The following is a 12042-nucleotide window of genomic DNA, read 5'->3' as shown; positions in this document are numbered from 1 at the left end:
TAACCTGCTCTATTGTGGATGGAAAAATGATTTCTAATAATACCAAACTTTTCAGTGGTTAAGGAAAACACACTTTCTGCCCTTTGGTAAACTATCCCCTTTTAACTAAATAACCTTTGTTAAAAAAAAAAAAAAAAGTTTGCCTGCTGTAACTACAGTAAGGGCTTCTGCTGACATTGAGATCACGCCTCCTAAAACCCACCAGTGACATAACCATGTCAGCCATACAGACCTGCCTTGAGTAAGAAGGCCCTAGGGACATAGTACTCCCACCATGTCACTCCTTTTATTTATTTTATACAAGCTGTTATTTTTTCCAAGGTCAAACACACCATTTTCAAATATGTGTTAGTTGTAAAAATGACTATTTTTTGATTGATTGTTTTTTAAAAATACTGTACCTTGCTTATTTCTCAACTACAAGATCCTTGAGATGCAATTATCTAATTTAAAAAGATATTTAATACTGCCATTGATCCTGAAAGGATTTCTATCCCAAAGGCTGAATGAAATCAGCATTTTATTCCACCAGGCAATTTGAAACTGTAAAGCAAGTAACGATGAGTGCCTTTGTTCTTAATTAAAAGTGGCAATTCTAGGTCTCCTCCTCATAGAAGCACTGCATTTTCATAGGTGGGCTGGGTTTCTAAAGTGCTGAGCATTCAGCAATTCCCACTGTTGTTGACAGAAAATGCAAATCACTCTGTGCTTTTTGGAAAGCAAATCTTTAGTTCAGGGACCTAACTAGAAACCTTAAAAAAAAAAAAAAAAAAAAGAAAACAAAGAAAAAAGTGATGTGGAGCTGATACTATTAGCATGCTTCACAGCAAAAAATGAGGAGCAGAGGGGATCTTGGCTAAGTTTAAAAATGCAAAACTTTTTGTATCACTTTATACACAGGCAGCTATTGGAACTTAATTTATTTTGCTACATCGCACAAAGTCTTGCTGCCACTAGCACATCCCTCCAGATTAGATTCTCACCAGCAACATGGAATTTTGTCCTGCTTATAATTTTTAGGAAAAGTGGATGGGGAAAAAAAGAGGAAGTTGGCTTTCTCTCTTGATCAACCTCCTGTAAATTATTAATACTTCGGTCTTGCCAAATTCACAGGAGAAAATAGAAAGCAAAACCCAAGGTGCTTCTACAGAACTTTAAAATTATATGGAAGACCCCACAAATACACAGAGCTTAATATTTTTATACCATATGTGTATACCAAAATGTACCTACACGGTGCTGGTAAGATAAACATGACAGCACATCTGAATGACAATGCTTGAAAAATTTTACATGTTGCATTTTATACCACACTAAGTGTTAGTCTGTCAAAAATTGTCCCTTCATATAGAGTTAAAGATATTAAAGAGAGAGATTTATTCTTTGCTAGAAAAACACTTAAATCCCTGTGAAAACAGGAGCAGTAAACAGTGGAAAGGAAGTTAATTAGCATCCCAAAAGGGGCCTGTTACTACTTCTCCCTGGAGGTTTTGGATGTAAAATGGTTACTTAGACACCTATTGTGTGTATGAATCTTCACATAATTCTGTAGTTCAACGAAGCTGCAGCAGAAGTTGAGGCCTACCCTAGGTAAATGGTAAATTAGAATATATAACTACTTTAAGGACATAAAAGATTCAACAAATAGATTCTTTTAGAGATATGTGGTGGTGATTATTTGATAAATAAAATAAAAGAGATTATGGAAATAATCAGACAGACACATTAAGTTCCTCTGATGGGGATTGTAGCAAAAAGGGTCTTACAAAAAAGGTGGGGGTAAAGAAGAAGAAAATCAGTTCAGACAAGGATTCAAAAAATGCTCTGCAGAGCCATCTACTCAGTGACAGAGCACAAGAGCCTGGCAGACCCAGCTTGCAAAGAAGCAAGCATATAAGGTTTCCACATAAAGTCTGTGGCTTTATGGCTCACAAAGCAAAGTTTTCTGATTCCATCAAGATCCAATCCACCAGAGTCCTTCAGAAAAGGGAAGGATCCCCTAGACAGCCATGAAAGTCAGAAAGCCTTGATCCCCCTCTTCTGCTGGTGATGTCCTGAGTCTGCAGCTGATGAGGTATTGCAGGGAGGGAGGTGTATGTGAAAAAAAATTGGAGCTGCTCCTCTCACAGCTTCAGTGGCTGCAGGGTCAGCAAAGATTAAGCTGGAAATAACAAGCAAATTACAGAAAAAAGTTGTCCAGGGACAATGATTTTGGGGGATCCTTAAGACAAGATAGAAAGGTTTTCTGAAGTACATATTCTAGTTTGCAGCAGTGCAGGCAGAAATCCCCAGCTGAAATACATGGTCTGTATTGTAAAATGTGGATAATCCTAATGGTCCTCTGATCTTAGAACTCATTAATTATTTAAGGAAAGTACCATGGCCATAGTAGGAAACCTAAGTTTTCTAATCCTATCACTCAAAGTCCTGATGTTCACTTTAAAGCAATTAGTCCATTATCTGGGCCTTCATCTCTCAGAAGCCTCAGTAACAACAATTTGGACATCCCTGCTGAATTAGCCCCCATATTTTTCATTCTTTGTGGGTATAGGTTTCAGGCAGAAGGTGGATATTTGTCTTTAATTTGTTAGCTTTCCTCTTCACAATTGAGAAAACTCGTTTGAAAAATACTATAGATAAAACCGTCAGAAATAAAGGCAGATGATAATGAAAAATTAATGGCACAGAAATTGATCATCAATCACTGACTTAGCAATGAAATTACACGGCTATTCCATCACAAGGGGAAAAATAAAATTTAAAAAAGTGTTTGCCAGTCAGTATGCCCCATTTCCACTCAGCAGGCAGTATCCAGCAGTCCCCAAATCCAGCAGATTTTACCCACAGCAAAAGCCTTTGCAAGTCGAGAAATCCCTGCTTAGCAAAGAAGGCATCCCCTAAGTGTCAGTGGCATGGCAAGGGCAGACACAGGGTGACTGAAAACATATTCCACCTGTTCTCAGGGGCACCACCTTCTTTAAGTCATAGCAATGGTGTAGCTGAAGGAGCTCGCTTCAGGAGTCAGGCTACTGGGCCATTAACACTGGAGCCCAAGAACCACAAAGGCACTGCAAATCTCATTTCTAGCTCAGCTAGACCCACAAATCAGAGTGCATCTGGCTGCTGAAAAGTTAGAGGCTCTGTCACTGATTTAGTTCCAAGATTCCTAGTACAAAAATAAATTTGAAAAAATGTGATGTATGTGCACTGCACCATCTCAGTTTGGAATCCCGCAGTCTGAAATAGGCTTCCTGGGATATATGGGGCTGCTGTGTATTAACAGACATCTCCACAAGGCTGAGTCATAGCTGTGCTCACTGATCTCAGCACACATCCCTGCTAACCCCAGCTGCTCCAAAAATTATCCAAATCAAAAGGAATAATGGGGGGTTTTCCTCTGTTAACTTTCACCACTTGATTCCTTGAGCCAGACCTCTGCGTGCAATGGTTCAATCCTTCTAAGGGAAAGTATCTCCTTTCTATCATAGCCAAGGTATCCACTTGAGTTTTGTCTGGTTCCCAGATTCTACATACAGTTTGCTCAAAGGCATTATTCTTCTGCCTTATGCCATGAAAATGTCCACAAAGCAATGAAATTGAAAGCAGAGAACACAACTTGATATGCGCATGTATCATCATGTTCAGATTATTAATGCAAGGTGGTGTTTTGCAGCCTTGACATGTAATGCTGTGATGTCATTCTAAATAGTTACATGTATTTAATTAAAACAATATAAATAGCATATCAACAACTTTCTTTGTGAATGCTATCACTAAATCACTCTCATCTAGCTCCTTCCTCTCTGTTTTCCTCTTACAAATATTTTCTTCACAGTTATCACCAGGATGTTACATCCCATCCTCTCCACAAACTTGAGTAATTAACTCTGGCTGATGTAAGAGGACTGGGCCTTTCTACTCTTTCTTCAAATGCAAATAAATACTATTTCCTAGATTTAGTCCAAAAAATAGTTTTTCCATGCTGATGGAGCACGTTTGGCATTTGAATCTAAAGATTCCATAAGAGTGTGTTTTGCAGTATGCATAGCATAAGTTATACAAGAGATTGCAAGACATATGCCAGAAACTGGCTTTAATCTCTTTGCAGAGATATTTAGAGGATATACATTCTGCAGGTCTGGGATCCGCACCCAGAGGAGTGGGTGCAGTGAATACATGATTTCTCTCCTCTCCCCACCCACAGCTTAACATCAGCGGAGAAGCCAGCATGGAATTAACATAAACACTTAACTTTCTTCCCTCCAAGTTTACAAAACTCTGAAGCAAAAGGAGGTTATGTTGGAGTCATGTTACTCGGAAGTCAGAGGGGACAGTGACTATTTAAAGATGTCCCTTCCAAGCAGAGTGTCACCAGCAGAGCAGACAGTGACTGTCACCATACACGCAGCGCAGCGCATTTTAATGCCTCCCTCTCTGCAAATATCAGACAGCACAAGTACTCAGTAATATTTAAAGGTAAGAAATTATCCAACTGCCTCAACATATGCCAGACACATGCTCACCTGATGACACAAGAACAAATGTCTGCCAGCTCTGTCTGCTGTTCACTGTACCCTCTTTCAGACCCTGACTTCTCCCATGTATTCAGCTGTTACCCTCAGATGACCACAACACAGCTTCACCTGTCCCACTGTGAACACTCCAGAAATGAAAATAAGGCTCCAGACAATTTAGTGCTCAGAGCACTCACAAGCATGACAGGGCTCACCCCAGAGACTCCACTTGACTGTGGTACATCATGCTTCCTCTTGCAAATCCAGGGTGGGACTTGGATCGATGCCTCCTAAGACAGAGGGGCTAACCAACACATCCCATGCACTTCTTTAGGGGGTAGAGGTGCCCCTGCTCAGCCCTGTTACGGTAATGGAGGAATTTTTCAGACAGCAACCAGTAGCTGTCTGTCCCTCTCTGAGAACCACCTTGTGGAGCTCCAGTGGACAGACACCTTATCCTGTACCACTGACACAAACCTGCTCTCCTGTTTCTGGAATGTGTTCCCCATACTCAGCAAAAGTGAACAGTTTTCTTACTTCCACATGCAGCAACAAAACATGAGTGGGTTTTGTTGACACCACTCATGATAGGACTTTCTGGAAGAGGCATCTTTATTTGGGGGCTCAGGGTCCTTTAAAACTTAGAACAGCTGGTAAGAATGACTCCGATGGGTGCATGGTCTTTCTTAAGCCTTGAGACTTTTACTGAAAACATGCACTTTTTTAGTAAAAAAGAAGAAGGAAACAAAGATAAAGTCTACACATACTGCACCTAAAGTGTAATTTCTTCTCAGATAAATTAGGAAAGGCACGTTCTACTTAGTTACAGAATAGAAAAAGGCAAATATGTCTCAAATATCAGTAAGCTCACATTTTCCTTCAGATTTTGTGGAGTCCTGTGCATTTTCCACAGTTCATCCCTCTATGCCAACCCGCTATTTAAAGGTATTAGAATGTATTATTTCACAAAAATGAGATTATATCCTGCTTACCACAAGGTGTTTGTTGTAGTTAGAGAAAATTAAATAATCTCATCTCCCCAGTACAAATATTCTTTCCTCTTTGTGATAATATACCCACTTACTTCAGGAAGATTTTTTTTAGCTTGTCAAAACTCACTTTGATTTTCAGAAACAAGTGCTTTCTTGACTATGCACGTTTAGATTAAAAAAACAAACTCATACTGTCTGTGCACCACTTGCAGCACTGCTCCTACAAGAAATAAGAAAATCCAATGCATATCTGAGGGAAGATGTCCAGATGTAGAAGGACAGGTATCCAACCTGAATTAACTTCCCTTGCCTTCTTCCACAGTGCCTCTTCCTCCAGTTACCATATGGTCAGTTTTTGTCTGATGCAAATTAAATACTTTTGACATTTATAATAGGGTCCACTAGAATGATTAATTCCTTTTTTTTTAGGGTTATTCTGCTTTTTTCCTCCAACAGATATGTGTCAGGGTGCTTAAGTTGAAATAATCTTTCTTGATTTATGCGCATCTTCAGCTGTATCTAGTGTTTGTAGAGGTTTTTCTTTCATTATTTTGCAAACTATTTCTTTTCTTTTTCAACCAACTAAAGCTACAATCACAGGGATGGAAAAAAAGAAAAGAAATATTGTATCATGGTTGTTGATCTGAAGCCATAAGCTATCAAGCACCCTTAACTTCTAGGACTTGGTCCAAGGGCTGCTGGAATTGGTGAATTTACTGCCATTAATTTCAATGGGGTTTGGATGAGACTCTTTAGAGATCACTTTATAAATTTTTGAGTTTCTAAAATAACACAATTATGAAATTTTGCCCAAGAGTCTCATCTAGAGAGAGACTCCCACTCTCATCGAAATGAACAGCACAAAGTAAAGTCACTTAGACCAGAGTTCTGCAAATGCCTACATTTGAGCTTCATTTTATTGGCTGAGTCTGCATAGGAATGCCCAAATAGATAAAGACATGCCCATGAAGTAGCAAAATAGACTGGATCAGGATCATGCTCCGAGCACATTTAAAGATCAAAAAAATACCCAGAACAGAAGCCTCTGCATTTTTGTATGTGATGTAACCTGTGGTCATATTTCATAACAAAGATGTAATTCACACAATCTCGACTGAGTCATAAACTAAACGTTGTACTTAAGTGCTTAATTCAATTTAAATGCTTTGAAAAACACTAGAGCTGCTGCTCATGTCCTCAAAGGTTAACGAGTTCAAGTGCTGACAAACAACAATTGACCTTAGAAGGCACACTGCAGTTCTTCAGATGGCTGGTCAGAAAGTAAAGGCATTATAATGCTTCCTTATGCAAACCAGAACTATCAAGCCAGATAGAATATTCAGTTCAATCCTGACAGAATGAACCTGAATGCATAATAAAAAATAATAAAAAAACAATCTAGTCTGTTTATTTTCATTATCGTTTTTCACAAGCACTTAGTTAAAGCCTTACGGAAAATTGCAATACAAGGATCAGACTGCAACAATGAGGGATTGTGGAGAGACACAAGGGAGAATACATGAGTTAGTAAATCACTGCCATACATTTCCTAAGCATTATAAATATACTGCAATTATTTCTCAAGCTATTAAAAAATCCCATGTGTTCAAGGCTCTACATTTTCTCTTTCAAGAGCCAACAATGTCACAAGGACCACCTGTGAAGCCCTGTAAGGGAGAGCTATTCCCTGACCTCTGATTATGCAATGATAAGGATCCAGGCCCTTCAGGCATATCTATTTATTGGCAACCTCAGAAAATAGGCTGAGAATCAAGTGGGCATGATGAGCCAGCCACCTTCCTGCTTACCATAAGTGCACCGAAGGAAAAAGGTAATGTCTGAACCGAGAGAAAAAGTTTGTGCTGCCATTAGGTATTTAATGGCTATTCCAGGCACTCGTCCATTCCGTTTGGGTGCAGTCAATCTAGCACTCCTTGTGGACACTAACTTATCTACTTGTCACTATTAAGCACGTAGTAATGACCCAACTGTACTCCAAACATATACGTTCGCCTGACTTAGCATTCCGTAACCGTCCATTTATTAATTGCTTAAAAGCATTCAAACAACACAGCAAGCTGGCAACATGACCCTGGATTTTTTATGTCCCTGGAGTACCAAGCAGTAAAAATGCGATTTTTAAGAAACTGATACTCATTCCAGAACAAACAGGGTAATTTTTCTCCTGAATATTTTTATGATAACTACCTAGTCTAGAACCCAAAATCTCTATGAAGAACGTCACAATATTTTGACTGCAATAAAGTGCAGCACCTGATTGATTAAGATATTATTGTATGAAGAAGGGACATCCTGCCTAGGCTCCTCTAATTCCTATGCATATTTTGTAGTAATTCTATCCAAGGGAAAAACTAATATAGAATAACATAATGAAAACAGGATTAGGAGACCTGTGATTTTTTTCCTGACATGCATCTCACTTTATGAGACAGGTAATGCCATTCAGAAAATCCCCATAATTCTTTTCATTACAATTGCAGAGTTCCCTGAGATTCATTTTTTAAGGAAACAAGCAGCTACTCTAGGTTGATCTTGCCTGTATTCCCTGTCAGTATCTAGTCTTGTTCACACAACACAACAGGATGGCAGCCCGCTCCTTCCTAAGTGACATCTTCAGCAGTATTGCCCTCCATGCATTTCTGCTCAGAGATATCTTTAAAAAACACACTATGACAAATGTATGTCAATAAAAAGCAGCCACCCTGGAAGGAGAGGCCTTCGGTAGTCATTTCAGGGACGCAAACACTGTCACGAAGCAGTACAGCCTGTCATTGCTGCTCTCAGCTCGTTCCCCCCCGACCCCGAGAACCGAAAGGGAGCAGACAGGGGCTTCCTTAAATTACAGCCGGCAAGATTTTCAGCAGTCACTTGCTTTACCGGGGGTTGTCTTGGAAGAGAACCCCGGCGCCAGCATTGCACAAGAAGCGACTGCCATCTTCAGGGGAGCCCCGGTACCGGAGCCGCGCGTATCCTCCGCAAACACACAGGTACTGAAGTTGTGACAAAAACCAAAGGCAATTGTGGGCGGCTGGTAGTGGCAACCAGCTCGACAAAGCCCTCGCCTCGCTCCCTGCCTCCCTCTCCCAGGTAAAGGGAGCGTGTTTCCTCGCTCAGCCGGGCTCCCCGCTCTCCCAGCCCTGAACCGGCCGCTGGCAGCGCTCCGGAACGGGGGCAGGCATCCCGCCGTGCTGGCAGCACTCCGCGGGGACCGGCGCTGCAAATTTAGTTCTTCCCGAGAAGCGAGCTCCTCCGCGCCCCGCCGCCGCCGCCCGCCCGCCGCGCACCCCCGGGCGAGCGCTCAGCCGCTCCCGCCGGAGGGCAGGCACGGGGGGCATCTCAGCGAGCCCCTGCCAGAGCCTCCCCTCCTCCCCCTCCTCCTCCTCCTCAAGCTACGGCTGCGATCGCTGCCCTTCGCGTCCCGCCGCCGCATGGGATAAGCCGGGCTGGCAGCGTGAGCCCGTTGGCGGAGCGGGGGAGCGGAGCGCCCGAACTGCATCTGTTGCTGAGCGGGTGGCGGCTGGCACAGGGATGCGGCCGCGGCTCCGCTGGGCGAGGCAGCTTTCCTCCCACCGGTGTATGTGCGTGCCAAGGGCAGCGGATCCCAGGCACAGCCACCGCCACCGCCACGAGAACCCCCCACCGCCCGGGCACCCGTCCGGGCCCACCCCCGCGCTGCAGGCGGCCCCCGGACAGGGGCGCTCCTGGCGCGGCGGGGCGAGCCCCAGCTGCCGGGGCAGCCGCTCCTGATAACACCGGGCGGGCAGGATACGGCCCGCCGGCCCCACGTCCCCCCCTCCGCCGCCGGTCCCCGCACATCTGCCGGCAGCCTGCGGGGCCGGGCGGGCAAGGCGGCTCGGAGGCGGCGCGCACGGCCCCCGCCGGCAGCCGCAGCCCCGGCCCGGGCGTCCGCGCTGCCCTTGCGCCCCTGCACCCGCAGCGCCCCGGGACTGGGCGGCGGCGCCTCCCCCTGCGCCCGGCGGCGCGGGGCCCGCGGCGGTCCCTACCTCCGTGTCGTAGACCAGCAGGTCCAGGTAATAGGGGCTGAGCAGGGACTCGTTGCGGATCTGATCCATGGCCAGATACACGGCGGGTAGCACTCCCTGGGTGATCCTGCTCTCCTCCTCGGACTGGTTGACCGGCATCAAGCCCATGATGGAGATCGGCGTGGTGGCGTTGGGTCGCAGCCCGGCCGCCCCCCGGGAGCTGCCCCGCGACCAGCCCCAGCCCGGCGGCGCCCAGCCCAGGCACAGGAGCAGCAGAAGCATGGCAGGGTTGGAGGTGGCAGCGGCCGGTCTCCGCGAAGAGGGATGCATGCTGCTGGATGGGGAGGAGGAGGAGGAGGACTGAGGGTGGGGGAACGGGCTGAGCGGCGGAAGAGAGCCGAGCCCCTCTCAGTCTGGGCGCATCCCCCGGCGGCAGAAGCCAAGGCGGGAGGAAAAGATCTGCCTCTCTCCGCTTCCTCGGGAGCCTCGGGGTCTCCTCTCTCTTCCCCCCCCCCTCCCCTCCCCTGGCAATAATCCTTCTGGCAATGGCGCCTACTCCTTCCCAGGTCTGCCAGCTGCAACCACCAGGAGCAATAAATAAATAAATAACCACCACCACGCACACACAGACACTCTCCCCACCACCCTCCTCCGCTCTCCCCGGCGGCACAGCAAGGGAGCGGGACCTGCCTCTGCCTCCCCGGCAGCTCTCCCCCCTCTCCGCTCAGGGAGGGACAGCACCTCTCAGGCGCGGGGGGGGGAGCCGAGCAGCCCTCATTGAACACTTCCTTCCTTCCCCCTCCTTCTCCTTCTCCAAAAGGGTGAAAAGGGAAAAAAAAAAAAAGGGATGCTCCGGCAGAAAACGCCGATGAGGAAAAAGCCCCCTCCTAGAGCCGGGGAGGCGGAGGAGGGGAGCGGAGCGGAGCCGGGGCGGGGGTGCTAGTGCCGCATTCCGCGGGAGCCGGGGCAGCCCCCGCCGCGGGCGCGGGGTGCCGCCTGCGCCCTTCCTCCGGCTCGGGCAGAGCCGCCGGGCAGGATGCGCGGCCGGGGGCACAGCAAAGTGTGCGGCGGCGGCGGCAGCGGGGGCCGGACCGAGCTCCCTCTTCACGGCATCAGCGTTGGCCGCCTGCGGGTCGGGCACCTTCTCCAGGTGGAGCTGCCAAGGCGGGCGCGGGTGGGCGCGGGGAGGTGCGAGCGGCGGCCGCTGCCCATGGGCGGGCAGGGGAGGCCGGCGGCAGCCGCGGCCCGCGGGCTGTCCCCACGCGCGACCCGCTGGCACACGCACGGAGCGCGCTGGCAGCGCTGCCCGGCGCGGGCGGGCTCCGCGCACTCTCCCCGCCCTCACACGCGGCACGCAGACACGCTCCCACTCGGGCTCGGCACCCCGCACACGCACACGCGCAGCCAGCCCGGGCCACGGCAGCTCTGCGGCACGCAGGAGCGGCGCCTTTCGCTAGAGCTGAAGTCGTGGGGCTTTGGGTTTGTTTTTTTTTTTTTTTTTGTTTTGGTTTGATTTTGGTTTTTGGTTTTTGGTTTGTTTTTTTTTAAACCGGTATCTTTTTCCCGCAGAATTGGCTGGTTTTGGGGAGCCTGACAGCGCTCGGGTTACAAAAACAAAAACAAAAACAAACAAACAAAAAAGAATAGAATAAAAGAAAGAAAGATATTAAGGCTGCGGCAGGACTCTGAGCTTTCCCGAGGGCTGTCGCAACTCTGTGAATAGCCTGTTCTCCCAAATAATTATCTCCACATCTCAGTGGCTGTGGGGCATATCCCATAGGCAGCCCAAGGCTTTTTGCATTGCTCCCAGGCTACCCCCCCACCCCAGGGAACACGTTCACACTGCCCGCCCAGATCCGTGGCCTGCAGAGTCCCATAGCAGCAGTTCGCTGATCTGTTTCATCTCAGGTAGATCCCATACAGGAGGTGGTACAGGCAAAATGCAAAACTTTTCTTAACCCTGCCTTAGGCACCCCACTTTTTATACATATTCATAAATTTCCTGAGGTCACTCCGAGCAAACCTTTGAAGATCAACCTAATACATCTAATTTGTATTACACAGCAATGGCAGCGTGTCTGCAATAAACTGGAAAGAATTTTCATGGATTAATACATTCTAAGATTGTAAGATCTGACCTTGGGCTAAAAGCCCTCAACCAGTAATTTCATAACATTTGTTGCGTTACAGCCTTTCACTCAGAATGACGTCCAGCAGTGTTGACTTTAAGGCATCAGTAATGAAGAGTCCATCACATCTCTTGATAAATCATTTCAATTATTAATTAGTTTGCTGAAAGGTGCATTTCATATTCCGTATCAATTTGTCTTATTCCAACTCCCCACCACCAGGTCTCATCATACCTTTATTAGCTTAAGGGGACACAGTATCAGTGATCTTCTCCCACACACAGGGGCTAAGATTAATCACATTTTGCTTTTGTAAAATAGTAAGGCCAATTTTCTCTCACCTCAAGAATCATTCCTGGAGGCACTTCCAATCCACCTCTCCTTTTTCCACATGATGTTGAGC

General features: G+C 46.6%; 1 protein-coding gene across 2 annotated transcripts in view; it reads right to left on the bottom strand.

Moving 5' to 3' along the window:
* The window catches only part of GABBR2 (gamma-aminobutyric acid type B receptor subunit 2), a 459095-nt gene extending 448257 nt beyond the window's left edge, over positions 1-10838 (bottom strand). The window contains exons 1-2 of one of the 2 annotated variants that reach the window (XM_071455578.1): positions 10652-10838; positions 9532-9844 (exon numbers count right to left, since the gene is read on the bottom strand). In XM_071455578.1, coding sequence (XP_071311679.1) covers positions 9532-9844; positions 10652-10722 — 384 coding nt within the window. In that variant the 5' untranslated portion in view covers positions 10723-10838. The remainder of the gene's footprint in view (positions 1-9531; positions 9845-10651) is intronic. The other variant, XM_071455586.1, reaches the window with a different exon arrangement.
* Positions 10839-12042: the final 1204 nt, after the last annotated feature.

The sequence above is a fragment of the Agelaius tricolor genome, unplaced genomic scaffold (assembly GCF_023055355.1).
Source record: "Agelaius tricolor isolate 1412-34295 unplaced genomic scaffold, bAgeTri1.0.p SCAF_2, whole genome shotgun sequence".
Taxonomy (NCBI): domain Eukaryota; kingdom Metazoa; phylum Chordata; class Aves; order Passeriformes; family Icteridae; genus Agelaius; species Agelaius tricolor.
The sequence above is the reverse complement of the archived record's forward strand: the minus strand, read 5'-3'. Positions and strand labels throughout refer to the sequence as shown.